Source organism: Mesocricetus auratus, unplaced genomic scaffold (genome assembly GCF_017639785.1).
Source record: "Mesocricetus auratus isolate SY011 unplaced genomic scaffold, BCM_Maur_2.0 Super-Scaffold_100019, whole genome shotgun sequence".
Classification (NCBI taxonomy): Eukaryota; Metazoa; Chordata; class Mammalia; order Rodentia; family Cricetidae; genus Mesocricetus; species Mesocricetus auratus.
Genome location: NW_024429200.1, coordinates 36,983,312 through 37,002,777, shown reverse-complemented (window position 1 = coordinate 37,002,777; position 19,466 = coordinate 36,983,312). Strand labels below are relative to the sequence as shown.

At 42.2% G+C, this 19,466-nt stretch overlaps 1 protein-coding gene across 5 annotated transcripts in view; it reads left to right on the top strand.

The window, feature by feature from the left end:
* The window catches only part of Dmtf1 (cyclin D binding myb like transcription factor 1), a 58,126-nt gene that overhangs the window by 37,217 nt on the left and 1,443 nt on the right, over positions 1–19,466 (top strand). For 4 of the 5 annotated variants that reach the window (XM_005083590.4, XM_040728779.1, XM_040728778.1 and 1 more), the window contains 10 exons: positions 3,236–3,393; positions 4,864–4,896; positions 5,736–5,845; positions 10,104–10,332; positions 11,289–11,440; positions 12,719–12,928; positions 15,058–15,143; positions 17,692–17,844; positions 18,185–18,559; positions 19,321–19,465. In XM_005083590.4, the coding sequence (XP_005083647.1) occupies positions 3,236–3,393; positions 4,864–4,896; positions 5,736–5,845; positions 10,104–10,332; positions 11,289–11,440; positions 12,719–12,928; positions 15,058–15,143; positions 17,692–17,844; positions 18,185–18,559; positions 19,321–19,465 (1,651 nt within the window). The remainder of the gene's footprint in view (positions 1–3,235; positions 3,394–4,863; positions 4,897–5,735; positions 5,846–10,103; positions 10,333–11,288; positions 11,441–12,718; positions 12,929–15,057; positions 15,144–17,691; positions 17,845–18,184; positions 18,560–19,320; position 19,466) is intronic. The other variant, XM_005083591.4, reaches the window with a different exon arrangement.

Here is a 19,466-nt window from a genome sequence, read left to right as displayed (position 1 = left end):
AGACTTGTGGCAGGCCTCCTTCAGCCTTTGTGGTACTATGATTACAAACAAGCCACCACGTTACATGAACCCATTAACTGGAAACTAGATAGGCAGCCTTGGAACAACTGGCATAAAGGCCAGGTCAAATAAGTAGACCTTTATTGTTCAGAAAATGAGAAGTAATAAACCGTAAGGAAAAGCTGATAGTGTAGTTAGATTGGTGGTGGAGACCGATACTCTTCTTACAGAATCCTCTGCAGAGCCTTGCTACCTTCCTTTGAGGTGGAGGAAGAGTCTGAGGTTTGAAGTGTAGATTGTCAGCATTGCTTGGGATAGCCGTGTACCCTCCTTATTATCTGTTAGCATTGTTTGACATATGCAAATACATTGTTGCCTCCTGGATGTATATTCCTAAACTAAATTTTAACTGCAGTTGTCTAAGGTGAGCTTTGTAAACTATAAGCTTAAAAAATATCCATTCTTATTATAAGTTCTCTACAAATGGTGAACAAAATGTTTTTGCCTAGTCTGTTTTTTAAAAAAAACAAGAAGTAAGTAAATTTTGAGAATGTAAGTTGTCCTCTGGTCACATAAATTGAGGAGGAGAGGGTGTTATAGACAGTGATTAAATGCTTACCTGGTGGAAGGAGACATGGGTGGCCAGAAAATGCTAAACATCTAGATACAGCAGTACAACATGGTAAGAAACACCAGATTTGGGAAACTAAGGGTGTGGTTTCTTGCCTAGCAGATTTGAGTAGACAGTCTCAAGGACCCTTCCATTTCAGTGGTCCTGAGGAAGACTTGAGAACTGCAAAAGGGCCCAGCAGGCTAGGTGAGGATGGCCAGAGAAAGCTGCTGGGCAAGTGCTCCAGTCCCGTTAAGGAAGAGTTGGAATCACTTGAAAGTTTTGGTTTTAGGTCATTTGGAGACTAATGGTAGGATTGGCAGGAATAGGCAGTGTTGAAAAGATGCATCAGTCTTGGGAAGCGGCAAAGGTAATTTACTTTTGAATTCTTGGTCTTATGCTGAGATGCTGAGGAGCCACTTTTAAACACAGCTTTCTCATTGGTTAAGTGTTAGTCCATATTCTGGGCAAAATGATAAATGAAAGCAACGGCCACAAGCAAAATTGAGAAGGACAAACATGCCCAATTCATGTTGTCCCACAGTGCCAAGCATGTAAGTGTTTGCGTTTAGCTTGGATTTACCTGTGTTTAATTGCCTGCAATTCTGAAACTAGAATGAATGAGTTAGAAAAGATTCTAAACTTTTTTTGAAAGACATGCACCACTTTGATTTTAGTTAGTTTTGACACTTAGGTTAAAAAGATGGCATTTCATAAATTGACTCTCTTGCTCAGTATTGTGATTTTTACCATTGATTTGTTTCACTGTATTACTGTGCAAATATATTTCAGATTTCTCATTACACAGGATTGCTTATTTTATTCTTTTTAAATTATGCTTATTGACCACTGTGTTTTTAAATTCCTCTTTGTGTTTTTTACACATTTTGCTATAGGTTTTTTTTTTTGCTTTTTGTTTTCTGCTAGATGTTCATAATATTTGGTATATATTAAAGGTTTATAAGTCATTCTTTACAGATACCTTGTCAAAATTTAGAACCTGTCTTTTCTTTCTCTTTGAATAACATTTAATGGACATTCTTAATTTCAATATCTTTTTTTTTCATTTAAACTTGATTTTTCATGCTTGTGTAAGACATCTCATAGGTATGAACCTATTATTTATTGTCCTGTTCACATTTTTATAAATTCACATCCCCAACTATTGTGAAATAGGGCTTCAGTTCTTTCTGTGTATGGATGAGAACTGCCCCAGCATTTTGTACAGTGTAAACATCTTTTTTCCCAAGCTTATCTTTCTGTTATCACCTTACCTGTACCAATTTAACGCTAGCCTGAATGGTCTAATACCTGAAAGGGCAAGCCCCTTCATGAGCGTCTTGGCTATTTTTAGCCCTCTTCTGTTAGAAACTTAGTTTGTAGAGAATGAGATCCTGATAGAAGTTTTTATTAGAATCACACTGACTCTCTTTGTAAGAATTATAATACTTTTTAAATTCTGTATTCTCCATAGAAGATTTTCATAACCTTTGTATAGAAATGCAAATGTCTATTTATTGATTTGGTATTTGGCAACTCACACAGTGCTTGTTTGTTTGCGTTTTTTTTTTCACCTCAACCTTTTAGCTATCAATATATACTTGACAACCTCTACAAATAAATCTTTTCAAGTGTGTATTTCTGATGTTCCTTTATCAGGTCTACAGCTAACCCTGATTCTGTACGAGTCTTGTCATTTATGAGTATTTCCTCCGTAGTTTGAAATTTGGCGTTTTCTGTAGACGTGCTGCTCTCAGTCAGCAGTAGTGATTGTAGGGCAGCCTCTGCCAGGACGGCCATGCTCTCTGTGCATCTCTGAGCTCTGTGCTGAGCAGCGGGCTTCCGGCCTTGTGTAATGAGTAAATTCTCTTCTGAAATCTTCCTCATTGGGATTTGTTATTGAGGGTATGTTAGCCTAATAAAACCAGAAATTACCACCACAGACATTTTCTCTTAAATGTTTGGTAGTTTTTATTCATAATATCACTTGGATCAGCACTTTCATTATGGTAAGATTAATAGTAACAGATTTTTTTTTTTTACTTTTCTGGTTTATATCTCTGATTTTCTATCTTTTCCAGAATTCATTTTGGTAAGTTGACTGTTTTTAGGAGTTTGGTCATTTTATGTAAATTCAGACTTATAAAGTTGTTTATAATGCTCATTTGTTTTTCAGTCTCTGTAGTGTCTCTACTTAGGTCACATTTTTTTTCCTTTCTAGTATTTATGCCTTTTATTTTTGCCAGAAATGTGTCATTTCAAAATTTATTCCTAATTGATCCTTTCAAAGAATGAGCTTTAAAACTTATTTTTCAATGTATTTGATTGCTAATGATCAATTTTGATCTTGATTTTCTTCATTTCATGTTTATTTTTAATTTTTATAAATTTTAAATAAAATTTAGACAGAAACTTATGAGTTGTTTTAATTGGTAGTTTATTTTGGTGCCCTTAGTATCACTTGAATAACTATTGCAACATTTTAAAGTTTATTTAGAGTTTAGACTTACGGTCTTTCTCTGAATGTCATTGTTGACCTTTAACATTAAAACTAGTTTAAAAGCACAATATATCCACATGCATTGTATCAGAAATCCCTAAATCAATGAAATGTAACCCATTTAGGCACGTGGAATAAAAGATGCTACAGAAATCATCTTTGAGATGTCAAAAGATGAAAGAAAGGATTTCTACAGGACTATAGCGTGGGGGCTGAACCGGCCTTTGTTTGCAGTTTACAGAAGAGTGCTGCGCATGTATGACGACAGGAACCATGTGGGAAAGTATGAAAAGCATTAATGCTGCATGTCTTCCTGTGGCTGGGGAAAGGGCTATGGAAGTGCCATTTGTTAGAGTTCATTCCGGAAGAGAACGCAGCTGTGAGACCTTACTGATAATTGTATCTGACAGGTGCTAGCATATGCTGAAACTTCATAATAAGTGCTCACTTAGAAAGTAGAAATCTGAACTACCTTACTTTAGATTAACGTGATTGAGTTTACTATGTCATAGTTTGCTTTGTAGAAATTAAAAATTGGGGTGGTTAAAGATGTGGGGAGTGTTAAAAGAACTCCAGATTAGTTGATAGCATTTTATTTCCTGTTTGATTTGGGAATATAGGTTAGTGACTTCATTTATTTTTAATGAAAATCAGAGTAGAAAAAACTTGGCTAGCAATGGTGAATAGATTTCTGCTAAACAAGCATTTATGGAAAGGTGATGGTTCTGTGATATTGCTGATGCTTTTGTCGCTGGGATTTTAGGTGGCATTAGTATGATCTGATAGACACTATTGAGCTCCCAGGGCTGGTTTTTCTCTATTCTGTCAGCAGGCTGCCAGTGGGAATACATGTGAATCCTGAAGGGAATCAACTTAATGTTTTATGAGGGTGGGCAAAAAGAATTTTTTGGCTCGCCAGGCGGTGGTGGTGCACGCCTTTAATCCCAGCACTCGGGAGGCAGAGGCAGGCGGATCTCTGTGAGTTCGAGGCCAGGCTGGACTGACAGCCTCCAAAACAATACAGAGAAACCTTGCCTCGTAAAACCAAAAAAAAAAAAAAAAAAAGAATTTTTTGGCTCAAGAATGAATGATATGACTAATTTTTAAAAATCTTCCATGTACTGGACAGCCTTATAATTTTCAGACAAAAGTATTTATTTTAATGTATAAAAGAACATTATATTGGCTGTGGAAATAAAAAGGTTTTATTCCTGGCTAGAAAAAAAATAAGAATTTTTCTCTTTTTATTATGTACTATGTTATCCATAAGTCTATTGGAGTAGTTGCAATTTCAACGTCCCTAGACATAACTTTGAAATAAAGGAACAGCTAGGTAACATGAGATAGGTACATGTTTTAAATACTGGACTTCCATAGAGAAAATACTGTATATATGTATATGATAGCTAAAACTAATTACTGGGTTTTTTAGCTTTTTTGTTTGTTTGTTTTTCAAGACAGGGTTTCTCTGTATTGTTTTTTGGAGGCTGTTCTGGAACTCTCTGTGTAGACCAGGCTGGCCTCGAACTCACAGAGATCCACCTGCCTCTGCCTCCCAAGTACTGGGATTAAAGGCATGCGCCACCAACGCCTGGCTATTTTAACTTTTAAGAAGTCACTTTAAAACACTTTACAAATATTATCCATATGCTATATGGTTTAATTTTCAGGTCTCTAAATAAAACTGGGTTTTGGTAATGTTTTTAGCATTTTATATTGAATTAATTTCTTTTCCATTTTTCTGAATTTCTAGATACACTCCTGAAGAAATTGAGAAGCTCAAGGAGTAAGTTCTCAGTTTTGTTTTCATTGACTGTAATTATTTAGCTTTTTGTCTTATTTTTAATTCCTTAAATCCATAATTCTAAGCTTTTTGGCAGACTGGTATAATTTCGTCAGACTATTTAAAAAAGCATTAATTTCTGTTAGAAGTTATATATTAGCTATGCCCATAATAGACAAATTAGTATTCTGTTGTCAGTTACCAGGTGTTTGATGAAACCACTATAACAGGAATTCCAAAAGAAATTAAATCAACGTTTTCATTGGCCTGTACACTACATGTAGGGAATTATTACCAGGATCAAAGGCATAAGCCTGACCTGGTGAATGTCATCTTGAATATCTGCCTGGCACTACTTGGTAAGGGTTGCTGGATCTCCAGAAGCTTCTTTCACTTCATTGAGCTACGGTCGTGGATACAGTGTGACAGGCTATGTATATCTGAAGAAGATCGAAAGTAGATCCTCTTTCTGGAGATCTGTTGGACTTCTTAGGTGTCTAAGGAAGAGTTGTTAGGAATGTGCTCAAAAGGAAAAACTCTGGGGATTGCCTGGGATTTGTGTCAATAACCTGAGGGGAAAATCGGTCTTTTTGAACACATATCCAAGTTATCTATTTCTTCTCTGACCCAGGAAAAGGGCAATTGCTGCCTGTTTTTTTTCACCCACAGACAACTGTGGACCCCAATAAAAGGCCACACTTTCAAACTTTGGCTCTCAAAAGTATTGCTGCCCACAACTTCCATACCAGTCAAAAGGGAAGAAGAAGAATGAAGAATAAGTGATGAAATTAAAAGGGAGAAAACAGTTGAACCAAATGCTGATTGGCAGACTCTTGTTCTAGGCTCCGGATAAAGCATGGCAATGACTGGGCAACAATAGGGGCGGCCCTAGGAAGAAGCGCCTCTTCTGTCAAAGACCGCTGCCGCCTGATGAAGGACACCTGCAACACAGGTACCGCCAGCGCTGTGCTGTGCTGTGCCGTGAGCGAGAGCTGTGCCGTGAGTGAGAGCTGTGCTGTGAGCGCTGGCTGTGCCGTGAGTGCTGGCTGTGTTGTGCTGTGAGCGCTGGCTGTGAGCGCTGGCTGTGCTGTGAGTGAGGGTTGTGCTGTGAGTGAGCGCTGTGCTGTGAGTGAGAGCTGTGCTGTGAGTGAGAGCTGTGCTGTGAGTGAGCACTGTGCTGTGAGTGAGCGCTGTGCTGTGAGTGAGCGCTGTGCTGTGAGTGAGCGCTGTGCCGTGAGTGAGCGCTGTGCTGTGAGTGAGCGCTGTGCTGTGAGAGCTGTGCTGTGAGCGCTGTGCTGTGAGTGAGAGCTGTGCTGTGAGTGAGAGCTGTGAGTGAGTGAGCGCTGTGCTGTGAGTGAGAGCTGTGCTGTGAGTGAGAGCTGTGCTGTGAGTGAGCGCTGTGCTGTGAGTGAGAGCTGTGCCGTGAGTGAGAGCTGTGCCGTGAGTGAGAGCTGTGCTGTGAGTGAGAGCTGTGCTGTGAGTGAGCGCTGTGCTGTGCTGTGAGAGCTGTGCCGTGAGTGAGAGCTGTGCTGTGAGTGAGCGCTGTGCTGTGAGTGAGCGCTGTGCCGTGAGTGAGCGCTGTGCTGTGCTGTGAGAGCTGTGCCGTGAGTGAGAGCTGTGCCGTGAGTGAGAGCTGTGCTGTGAGTGAGCGCTGTGCTGTGAGTGAGCGCTGTGCTGTGAGAGCTGTGCCGTGAGTGAGAGCTGTGCCGTGAGTGAGAGCTGTGCTGTGAGTGAGAGCTGTGCCGTGAGTGAGAGCTGTGCTGTGAGTGAGAGCTGTGCTGTACTGTGAGAGCTGTGCCGTGAGTGAGAGCTGTGCTGTGAGAGCTGTGCCGTGAGTGAGAGCTGTGCTGTGAGTGAGAGCTGTGCTGTGAGTGAGCGCTGTGCCGTGAGTGAGAGCTGTGCCGTGAGTGAGAGCTGTGCTGTGAGTGAGCACTGTGCTGTGAGTGAGCGCTGTGCTGTGAGCGCTGGCTGTGAGTGAGCGCGAGCTGTGAGAGCTGTGCTGTGAGCGCTGTGCCGTGAGTGAGAGCTGTGCCGTGAGTGAGAGCTGTGCTGTGAGAGCTGTGCTGTGAGTGAGAGCTGTGCTGTGAGTGAGCGCTGTGCCGTGAGTGAGAGCTGTGCCGTGAGTGAGAGCTGTGCTGTGAGTGAGCGCTGTGCTGTGAGTGAGCGCTGTGCTGTGAGTGAGCTCTGTGCTGTGAGAGCTGTGCTGTGAGTGAGCGCTGTGCTGTGAGTGAGCGCTGTGCCGTGAGTGAGCGCTGTGCTGTGGGTGAGAGCTGTGCTGTGAGTGAGAGCTGTGCTGTGAGTGAGAGCTGTGCTGTGGGTGAGAGCTGTGCTGTGAGTGAGAGCTGTGCTGTGAGTGAGAGCTGTGCTGTGAGTGAGCACTGTGCTGTGAGTGAGCGCTGTGCTGTGAGAGCTGTGCTGTACTGTGAGAGCTGTGCCGTGAGTGAGAGCTGTGCTGTGAGTGAGAGCTGTGCTGTGAGAGCTGTGCCGTGAGTGAGCGCTGTGCTGTGAGTGAGCACTGTGCTGTGAGTGAGCGCTGTGCTGTGAGCGCTGGCTGTGAGTGAGCGCGAGCTGTGAGAGCTGTGCTGTGAGCGCTGTGCCGTGAGTGAGAGCTGTGCCGTGAGTGAGAGCTGTGCTGTGAGAGCTGTGCTGTGAGTGAGAGCTGTGCTGTGCTGTGAGTGAGAGCTGTGCTGTGAGCGCTGTGCTGTGAGCGCTGTGCCGTGAGTGAGAGCTGTGCTGTGAGTGAGCGCTGTGCTGTGAGAGCTGTGCTGTGAGTGAGAGCTGTGCTGTGAGTGAGAGCTGTGCCCGTGAGTGAGCGCTGTGCTGTGAGTGAGAGCTGTGCCGTGAGTGAGAGCTGTGCTGTGAGTGAGCACTGTGCCGTGAGTGAGAGCTGTGCCGTGAGTGAGAGCTGTGAGTGAGCGCTGGCTGTGAGTGAGCGCTGTGCCGTGAGTGAGAGCTGTGCTGTGAGTGAGTGCTGTGCCGTGAGTGAGAGCTGTGCTGTGAGTGAGCACTGTGCTGTGAGTGAGCACTGTGCCGTGAGTGAGAGCTGTGCCGTGAGTGAGAGCTGTGCTGTGAGTGAGCACTGTGCTGTGAGTGAGCGCTGTGCTGTGAGTGAGAGCTGTGCCGTGAGTGAGAGCTGTGCTGTGAGTGAGCGCTGTGCTGTGAGTGAGAGCTGTGCTGTGAGTGAGAGCTGTGCTGTGAGTGAGAGCTGTGCTGTGAGTGAGAGCTGTGCTGTGAGTGAGAGCTGTGCCCGTGAGTGAGCGCTGTGCTGTGAGTGAGAGCTGTGCCGTGAGTGAGAGCTGTGCCGTGAGTGAGAGCTGTGCTGTGAGTGAGCACTGTGCTGTGAGTGAGAGCTGTGCTGTGAGTGAGCACTGTGCTGTGAGTGAGAGCTGTGCTGTGAGTGAGAGCTGTGCTGTGAGTGAGAGCTGTGCTGTGAGTGAGCACTGTGCTGTGAGTGAGAGCTGTGCTGTGAGTGAGAGCTGTGCCCGTGAGTGAGCGCTGTGCTGTGAGTGAGAGCTGTGCCGTGAGTGAGAGCTGTGCTGTGAGTGAGTGCTGTGCCGTGAGTGAGAGCTGTGCTGTGAGTGAGCGCTGTGCTGTGAGCGCTGGCTATGCTGTGAGCGAGCTCTGTGCCGTGAGTGAGAGCTGTGCCGTGAGTGAGTGCTGTGAGTGAGCGCTGGCTGTGAGTGAGCGCTGTGCCGTGAGTGAGAGCTGTGCTGTGAGAGCTGTGCCGTGAGTGAGAGCTGTGAGTGAGTGAGAGCTGTGCTGTACTGTGAGAGCTGTGCTGTGAGTGAGAGCTGTGCTGTGAGTGAGAGCTGTGCCGTGAGTGAGAGCTGTGCTGTGAGTGAGCGCTGTGCTGTGAGCGCTGGCTGTGAGTGAGCGCTGTGCTGTGAGTGAGCGCTGTGCTGTGAGAGCTGTGCTGTGAGTGAGCGCTGTGCTGTGAGCGCTGGCTATGCTGTGAGCGAGCTCTGTGCTGTGAGTGAGCGCTGTGCCGTGAGTGAGCACTGTGCCGTGAGTGAGCGCTGTGCTGTGAGTGAGCGCTGTGCTGTGAGAGCTGTGCTGTGAGTGAGCGCTGTGCTGTGAGCGCTGGCTATGCTGTGAGCGAGCTCTGTGCTGTGAGTGAGCGCTGTGCTGTGGGTGAGCGCTGTGCTGTGGGTGAGCGCTGTGCTGTGGGTGAGCGCTGCGCCATGAGCGCTGTGGGGACTGCCTGGGCACTCTGCACTCCTGCCCCTGCACATACTGTGCTCCATCCATCTTCATTTAAACAACCATCTCCTCGACTTTGTCTTTTCTTCCAGTGTAATAGACAGAGCCAACTGGGTTTTGTGCTTTCAAATCCAGCAGCGCTGAGCGCTGGTAACGAGGACATAGCGGCACTTCACCTCAGACCATTGTGCTGCAGTTCTGTGTCAGTTCAGAGGTGCTCCACTTGGGAAAGCACTGCTTTTTAAGATACAGAAATCATTTTCTAACTGAACTTAGAACACAGCCTATGCTTGTGACAACTTCAGGCGCAGGGAAGTCTCAGAGCAGGAAGAACCAGTCCATGTCTCAGAGGTTGGGATATATTTTTGTGAATCTCCAACTTGAATTGCATTTTTTCCATAAATAAGTTTATGATTATTAGTTTCTCAGTGTCTTGGCCAGACTGCATATAGCTCTTAATATATACATATGTACTGTATCAAGCCCATTCCTGATTAAACAGTGGTATATGGAAACTCTGCCATTGTCCCAACTTTCTAAACCGTAATTGCTCTGCAAAACAGAGATTAGAATAAATGCTCTCATAAGTCTCCTTTGGTTTTAATATTCCTGAAGGATCCATAATCCATATTCAATCTTTTAATTAAAAAAACAAAATTCTCGTTTAGCTTCAGATTCCAAAATGTCTTTTTCTTTATCCCTTACCTAATTAAAGTAAAATCAAGAATATGCCCTCTGATGTTGTTACCAGTAAGTAAGAGAGCAAGAACATGAAATTTCACCAACTGTCTATCACTCATTCTTTGGTGTGACTAGCTTAAGGAATGAAGCTTTAGATGAAGCCCAGAGCTTCTGTGCACTAGTGAGGAATGCCATTTCCCAACTGAGCATTGTTGGGAGATAACCTCGTCAGCCCAGCAGCTCATCCTTTGCATTGAACTTGGCCATACAGGGCTGGGTCCTGTAGTGCTGGAGGAGATGACAATGTGTCTGGATGATGTCCTTCTCAGGGAAGTGGACAGAAGAGGAGGAGAAGAGACTTGCAGAGGTGGTTCATGAACTAACAAGCACAGAGCCAGGTGACATCGTCACACAGGGCGTGTCTTGGGCGGCCGTAGCTGAGAGAGTGGGTACCCGCTCAGAAAAGCAATGTCGTTCTAAATGGCTCAACTACCTGAATTGGAAACAGAGTGGGGGTACTGAATGGACCAAGGAAGACGAAATCAATCTCATCTTAAGGTTTGTGTCCCAAGTCTTTTAGCAACAAAAGCCTGCCTCATTTCTATAGCTGTCTTGATGGACTTTCCTCTTGATTTCCTTGAATGCCTAATGAAAAGCATCTTTTCTGTGGAGAGCCATGTTTAAGACCTGAGTACTTTATGTGAGCTGTTTGTCCCTTTATGGTAGATGGAGTGCTCAAGCGAAGTGCCAGACTGAAGATGCAGAGGCTTAGGCAGGGGAGTTTCCCATTGTCCCACCAGTGGCCGCAGCCCTAGCCTACGGGAATGTGGTAGAGTAAGGATTTTTTAGTCCTTAGTGCTTAGTTGGCAGTGAGGACCTAGTGTAACGGTCACACACACCATCAAGCTAGATCAGAGTAAGCACTTCTGCCTCACACAAATTCAAAAACAGCTTTAGGACACTTGGGGGGGTGACTGGAGGATAAATTTTTTTCTCAACAAAGTCTCTTTTATATATGATGAATTTCTAAACATGTTTAGTTTAAATGGAAGAGCTTAGAGCCAAGAAATAACTTATTAAAAAAAAAAAACTATGTAGCTGGGAGGTGGTGGTATTTACCTTTAATCCCAAACCCAGCATTTGGGAGGCAGAGGCAGACAGATCTCTATGAATTCAGGGCAGCCTGATCTGCAGAGTGAGTTCCAAGACAGCCAGGGCTACACCAAAACCGTATCTTGAGAAAGCAGGAAAACAAACTCTAAACACTGCAGCGCTGTGTGTCCAGCCAAGCCCACCCTTCATGTGGCTGTGTTCTAGCCTGCTCCCTTCCCCTGGCGCTGCGGCTCTTCTCCCACTTACAGGGCCCTGGTTGCTCGCTAGCATTGCTCAGCTCTACACTTGTACCGCACGAGTCTTTTGATTTAACAATGGCACCTACCATTCCTTGATTGCTGGACCAAGAAGGGGTTTGTAAGTACATGTAAGATCTAATAGATTTCTTTTGTAATCTGTAGGATAGCAGAGCTTGATGTAGCCGATGAAAATGACATAAACTGGGATCTTTTAGCTGAGGGATGGAGCAGTGTCCGTTCACCACAGTGGCTTCGAAGTAAATGGTGGACCATCAAAAGGCAAATTGCAAACCATAAGGATGTTTCGTTTCCCGGTAACGTACGACTTGCTTACAGTATTACTCCTAAAAAGTTAGTGGTTAGTTCTTTGCCTCACGTAAAAGCTATTATGGCAGATTTTCACTTAACCTGCCCTAATTCTTTTAGTAGCTGTCTTTTCTGCCCTACAGAAGAATGCATGCAATGAGTTAATTCCCAAAGCCTGTAAGGGGAGGACACATTTACACGTTCTCATTCTTCCACATAACTATAAAGACGGAATAAATTTTACATGCTTTCATTTAAGTACAAACCTTCCTCAAAAATGACTTGCATACTTTTAGCTACCTTAGCTAAGTTTGTTATTTGGAGAAAAGTCTGGTACCCTATAGTGTAGAAAATAGGCTCTCTGGGTTTCCAGGGAATCTTTAACTGGATTTGCTTAAAGATTTGTCATTTCATTGCCTTTTTTGCATTTAGGTGCTAACTCAAGTTACACAATCTCTCTGCTTGAGGTTACCAAACTCATTTCTCCTCTTATGGCACTCCAACTTCCAGTTTTCAAAAAATTCAATGCTGAGGATTTGAGTTCCCAGTTACAGAGGATTAGTATCACGAAAGAGCAAAAGCTGGACATCGTGGTTCACACCTGTAATCCCAGTACTTACAAAGCAAAGGCAGGAGGATCACCAGGGACCCCCTCGCACCCCTCCAAAAGAGCAAAATCTAGAGTAAGGAACCCTTGAAAGACCTTGAGTACATCTTTGTGTTTGGCAGTCAAGTGCAGCCCTTGAGTCATTGGTGGAAGAATGCATTGTTCATTTAAAAATAGAAACAATGTATTGACATTACCAGTAGTCTTCCTAAACAGTTCTGCCAGAAGCCCTAGGACACGAAGATGTTTATTTCCGTGTCCTTGACAATGTCCACCCTTTCCATTTTGTTATAATTCAGATGGCAAGAACAGTATGCTTCCAGTAATTCTTAAAGTCTGGGCAGGCTTGGTGGCACATGTCTCTAAGTCCAGGCAGCTTGAGGGGCAGAGTTACAGGATCACTAGGACCAACAATTGGAAACCAACCTGGGCAACATAGCAAGACCACTCCCATCCCCAAAAAAATTTTTAATCCCTTTTTAACCTCTTATGATGGATGTTTCCAAAGATTTAAAGACAGGTTATAGTTTGGATATTTTTATTATTCTCACGTGCAGTGTACAGCTATTTACTGCAAATACTTTCCCTCCTTGCCTTCCTCCCACCCTCCTTCCCTTGATGCTTAGACGGTGGTCTGTCAGAGAGTCAATGTTCTTTTTGTCTACCCATCTCCCTTCAGTCTTAATAAAAGGTCTTAAACAGTTACATGAGAACCAAAAAAACAACCCAGTGCTTTTGGAGAATAAATCAGGATCTGGAGTTCCAAACAGTAATTGCAATTCCAGTGTACAGCATGTTCAGATCAGAGTCGCCCGCTTGGAAGATAATACAGCCATCTCTCCAAGCCCCATGGCAGCGTTGCAGATTCCAGTCCAGATCACCCACGTCTGTAAGTGTTGGCACCTCAAGACTCCTTGCCATTGGCCCTTATGATCTAGTTAATGGCTCCAGTGCCTTTAGTCTTCTAGAGTGTTGATAGAAATTGATGCATTGGGAGATCTAAGGAATTTTATGTTTGACTCAGTGAACATTTGCACAAGTATGAATGTGTAACAGTAGGAAGCTCAGCCACCTAGCAATTACAAGTATTTCTAAATCATCTTTCTAGATTTTATAATTAAGGATAAGGACTTTTTATATAATTTAACCAAATAGACAGCTAAATCACTGATTAGAAAAAAGCTTCCTAAAATATTAGTTACCAGGCAGAGAAATAGTGTTCAGTGTGACATGAAATCGCTGTTTAGTTGAAAACTTCCTAAAACATTATTTGGCAAGCAGAGAAATAGTATTCAGTGTGGTATGTCAATTAAAATTTCTCTGGAATACAAACAATATAGGGGTGGGTCTGAGGTAGTGTATTTTAAAAATGGGATCTTTATGAAGACAAAAAAATTTTAGTGAAGGGCCAGCTTGCTGTGGAGAAGTGTTTTAATCTCAGTTATCTTTGGTTGTCACAGTTTTATGCTTAGAAGACTTGAGTAAGCCAGCAATAGAGAGAAAAGATTTCTCACTTCAGCTCCATGTTTACCTTTCTCCCCCTTTCTGACATTTCTTTTAGTGACAGAAAAGAAATGAGTTCCAATGCTTGGAACCACCTTTACCATTAGTCTCCCTCCCCCTTTTTTTTGGTGGTGGTGGTGGTCCTACATGATGCTGTTTGCCTATGAAAAGATTATTGCCCACAAGTATACACTTTCTTGTTTGCACCTGGGCATTTTATTATTTATTGCATTTTGACTAAGTCTTTGCAGGATACCCTCTGATTACAATATGCTCAGTGTTTCGTGACCTCATCTACAAGATGGTAATAGTGCTTTCCATCATTCAGACATACATGAACACACACACACACACACACACAGACACCCTCGTTGAGAAACACTGAGTACCTGTTGATACTATGAGCTTCATATATCTGTATATGCAATGACTATCAAAGTACCTTTGAGGGGGGAATTGCACTTGCCTTGAATGGGTGAAGCCCTGGGTTTGATCACCTGCACCACAAAACAAAGCTGCTTTGGAGACATTTGAACTAATGACATGCCTTATTCTTTATATGTCCCTCCCATGTTTTTTTTATTTTATACTTTTAAGAATTTCAAAGTAGCAGAAGTTCCTAGTCTAAATAGATGAGCTATTATTGAGTATAAATTGTGCATAGACAATGTTAGCTACCATTAGGATGACACTATCCATTAGGAAGACAGCAAGTATTTTATTAATGGAACTTTAATACTCATTCATACCATCTCTTTTTAAGAGTATTTTATTACTTCTAGCAACATATGTGAGTATAGTAAGAGTTCTGTATTCCGTTCATTATTGTTAGCATTTTGACCCCAGTCTCTTGATTTTGCTCGTCACACCCCATCAAATATGGTCCTCTGGGAAAAAAAAATATTTTCATATATTCTTTTGGTTTTAAAATTGCTTTTGCTCCTCGTAACAACTCTATATAGTAAGGACAGATAAAATCTCTGAATGTTAATTTGAATTAAGTTACTTTCCAGTAGCCATGGGAGAGGCAGGGTTACTAGAACTAATACCTAATGTTAGAGACTGCCGGCCCTCGTCTGTAGTGCTTACTAAAATTTCCAGAGTTTTGTTATTCTGAGTTCCTTTCTTTTTCTCTTTCTAGATTAGCATTGGTGTATTCCTCTTGCTTCCTAACACTTGAAACACTTTCAGATACACCTATGAGTTATTATCAAACCTATCATATGGTTCTGATAATATCTTTGGCTTTATAAACCATACAATGACACTGTTGCTTTCTATGAAGTGTGAAAGCAACCATATAAAAAAACATGGGTGGGCATGGTTCAACCAGCAGTGGGCTGAAGTTAGCTGTTGTGTTTGTATGTCTGATCTTTGTGCCATCCCAGCAGATAAGTCCATTCTATGACTTCAGGTTTGCAGGCAAATGATTCAATGTGAGATTTCCTTCATGAAACTGGTTCTATTGGAGAAACTTCACAAAGCATTTTATTATTGTCCTTGTTCTTGCTACAGCTTCCACAGACTCCCCTGCTGCTTCTGTTGACTCAGAAACAATAACACTAAACAGTGGAACACTACAGACATTTGAGATTCTTCCAGTGAGTAATACTTCAGATTCTAGTTATTGGCTATCTTTATGCAAAAGGAAGATCAGGTATCTCTTACAGAATTATTGTGTAAGTAGATGAAATTAGGGTTGTGAGGCCAACTGAATAGACGTAACTGAACTCCCACTTTTATGTCATTGTCTTCTGCTTTTTCTCTGTGTACATAACCAATACATTTTTAAAATCTGAAAATGACTAATAATGAGTGGTATAAATTTGTACTGGCTCATGTCAAACTGATTATTAAGAAAAATTTGGTGGACACTTCATAAGTTATTGGTAATATTTATTGAATATGTTGAGTAAGCTTTTATGCTAGTCACTAGACACAAAATGTTTAGTTGCAGTGCTTATGGTTACAGTTTTGTAAAATCTTGTTGTCTGTAAAGATGGTAAGCAGTTATCAGGAGCTTGGGAGATGTGCTTTTATAAGCACAAGAACCTTGGATTCTCAGCAGCATACACAAACTTATAACCCCACCATTGGGGGTTTAATAGCCAGCCAGTCTAACCAAATGAGTGAGCTCTGTTTCAGTGAGAGACTGGTTGGAGATTGAGGAAGACACCTGTGTCGCCCTCTAGTGCACACATTGCATTTACACACCTATGTACCTACTATATATTCATTATCAGTGATACTATTCTAACTGCAAATTTATCTTAAATGAATGAAAATACCAGTTGACACTAAATTCATGCCTGAATGCTCAATTTTGGATTTGGGGCTAGCAGTGTGACCTCTGTGCTGGGTGGTAGCAGAAGCTGTAACTACAGTCAGCTGTACTGACTGTTACTAGGAAAATCAAGCACTCATCTACAGTGTACAGCTTGCTCTTCAGTGAGTCATACAGCTTTGGCTTACCAATGGATTTACCTACATGCAGCTCCATAAGTAAGAGAAAATATTTTGTGGTTCTCACTTAATTGAAATTCTCCAAATAAAGAAACATCTGGATACGATTCAAGTAAATATTTGTTGCCTGTAGCTGGGGGGACGAGGTCATGACTTAAATGTACAGGATTTTGGGGGGGTAATGAAAATTCAAGAAGCAAAAGTCCCAGTTCATGTCCTCCTTCCTAAAGCAAGCCCAGTTAGTTCCTATTTTATTCAGAAAACATGAGCATGAATGTTACTTCAAGATTTATTTTGAAGAATTATATGTGAATACAATAATTTACTTAACACCCTTTAGCTGAGTCCCTTGAAGTTCACCAGAGTCCCTAAAGATTCAATACTGATGGTGACAGAATTTCATTGTATGCTTATTTTTACTTGAGAGAAAGGCATATTGGGAGTAGTGTTAAAGGTTTTTACTTCTGAGGGCACAACAGAAAATTTAAGAGCCTGGTGCTGCAGACATGAGCACGGGCTGCTCTTCCAAAGGAGCCAAGTTCAGTTCCCAGCGTCTACATGGTGACTCACAGCCATCTGTAACTTAAGTTCCAGGGAATTCAGCACCCTTTTCTAACTTGAGTACACAAACAGCAGGCAAAACACCCATTTGCATAATTTTCTTGAAATATATAGAGACTTAAGTTTATTAAAACTCTTGAAATATATGGTATTAGTGTGGATTCCTAGCTATATTAAACACTTTTAACCTTTAGAAAAATGATTGGTTTTCACTTTGGAGAAAGCAGAGAAAAACTGAGTTCCCAATGGTGGTAGACACTTTAATAATAATCATTCTGTCAGCCCTTTCCATGAAACATAGATATTATCTCATTAGTAATAAGAAAACCTGTATTTAGGGATTCAGGACGCAGGAAAGATATTTTGGCCAAGATATCAGACTGAAAAAGACTCTACAGCTTACTTACCCAGCCCTCCCTAAAGTACAAAATACTTAACTCTGCACCTTGTTAGGACAACCCTGGCTTATGTAGACACTATGGTTTAAAACCTATTAGTGGATAATTCGGTCACTCTAAAATTGCCAGTTAAGAACCTTTTCAAATGGCATCTTCATAAAACATTTCAGTTAAACCAACACTGCCAATGTGCCTTTTCAGAAATGTGATATTAAACTGTTGCTGTTATTGTCACTGTTAATGCATCTCATTATGGGTGGGGGCAGAGGGGAGGCTGGCACATGGCTTAGTGCTGATGGGTGTCAAAGGATAACTTTCAAGACTTTGTTCACTTTGTGGGTCCTGGGGATCAAACTCAGGGTTAGTGGAAAGTGTCTTAACCCACTGAGACATCTTGCTGGTTTTTATTTACCACAGAGAAAAGTTTTAAAGATGTAATTGAGAATTGGGTTCCTACATCGCCCATGGTGACTCGTGAACCTACTGTGTGGATACTTAGTTGAAACCAGAACTAGAAATACATGGGAGTAAAAGATGATAAATGCTTTATTCATTACTTCTCAGATATTTGAAATAGCGTACATAATGAAGAGTGCTCCTTGCCATTTGTACCTTCATGATTAAGTACATCACTAGCTACTAAATTCAGACTGGTTTGGTTTTTTTTTTTTTTTTCGATGCAGATGTAGGCTTTTGTACCTGTGTTGAACCTCTTTTTCTTCTTTAGTCTTTCCATTTACAGCCCACTGGTACTCCAGGTACCTACCTTCTTCAGACAAGCTCAAGTCAAGGCCTTCCCCTGACTCTGACCACAAGTCCAACAGTAACCCTGGCAGCTGCTCCTGCTTCTCCTGAACAGATCATCGTTCATGCTTTATCCGTATGTTGCCTAATTAAACTTCATTTTCCAGTACCAGTTGTGATAGGTCGGGGTCAGTTGATAGAAATGTACTTTGGGCTGGGTAGCAGAGTACTTCTCGTATCACTTGTCCTCAGTGAGGTATTTCACCTAATTTTTCACTGGGTATACCTCTAATCTCCGCTATTGCCTGTTTTATTAGATGGATATCCATTCAATAAAGAATTTACAAGAGGAAGTGACTCCATGGGGAGGAAACACAGATTCTAGAAAAGTGATAAAATTAGTTGCAGAGGTGAAAGGTATAAAAGGACAGACTGCTAGTTCTTTGTCATTGATCGTTGCCTTTACTATTTTATAGCCAGAACATCTGCTGAACACAAGTGACAATGTCACAGTGCAGTGTCACACGCCAAGAGTCATCATTCAAACTGTTGCTACAGAAGACATCGCTAATTCAATATCCCAAGCAGAACTGGCGGTTGATAGTGATCTTCACTCATCTGATTTTCCTGAGCCTCCAGATGCACTAGAAGCAGACACGTTCCCAGACGAAATTCCTCGGCCTAAGATGACTATACAACCATCATTTAATACTCATGTTTCTAAATTCAGTGACCAAAACAGCACAGAACTGATGAATAGTGTCATGGTCAGAGCAGAGGAAGACATTGCCGACACTGACCTGAAGCAGGAGGAACCACCTTCTCACTTAGCCAGTGCTTACGTCACTGAGGTAAGCGGTGTGGATGACTGCAGCCTCCTCACAGGTCCTTTAAGGGAGATGCTCTCCAGGTCAGTGGTTCTCAACCTTCCTAATGCTGTGACCCTTTAATACAGTTCCTCATGTGGTGGTGACCCCAACCAGAAAACTATTTCATTGCTACTTCATAACTGTCATTTTGCTATCGTTATGAATCAAATGCAGTATCTGATGTGACCCCACAGGGTTCGAAACCCCCCAGTTTGAGAATCACTGATCTAGTACCCTTTTTTCTTTAGACTCAGAGTACAAACTCAAACAGTACCAGTAGACCAGCTCTTACTGCTGGATACACCTGAGCATAGTTCCTTGCTGAAGGGTCTCCCTCCACATCTGTTAGCATCCGCTCTTGGCTCACCTTTCGGTGGTATGGGGTAATGACAGATTTTAGCTGCATCCCACAGTGCAGCATAATTGTTCTATGTACAGATGACATAGGACAGGAGGGAGAGGGAGCTGGGATTGACCTGTGAAGCAAGCTTGTTTCTAATCTAAATTTTAAAAAAAAGGACTTAGAACAATTGGTTGAGTTCCTTTTTTATCAATACTCATTATATTATTATTATATCATAAGATTATTGAGATTCATGGACCCCCATCTTTTTACGGTTTTAATCTTTATGCTCTAATTTTAAAATGGAGGATATTTGACTACTAAGTGCTAACAGACCTGGATGTACTTGGGGAATATAAGTCTATCTCTTTTTTGTTTCCTTTTTTAAAATATTATTTAGGATTTAGAGTCTCCCACCATAGTACACCAAGTTCATCAAACAATTGATGATGAAACAATACTTATCGTTCCTTCACCACATGGCTTTATCCAGGCATCCGATGTTATAGATACTGAATCTGTCCTGCCTTTGACAACACTAACAGG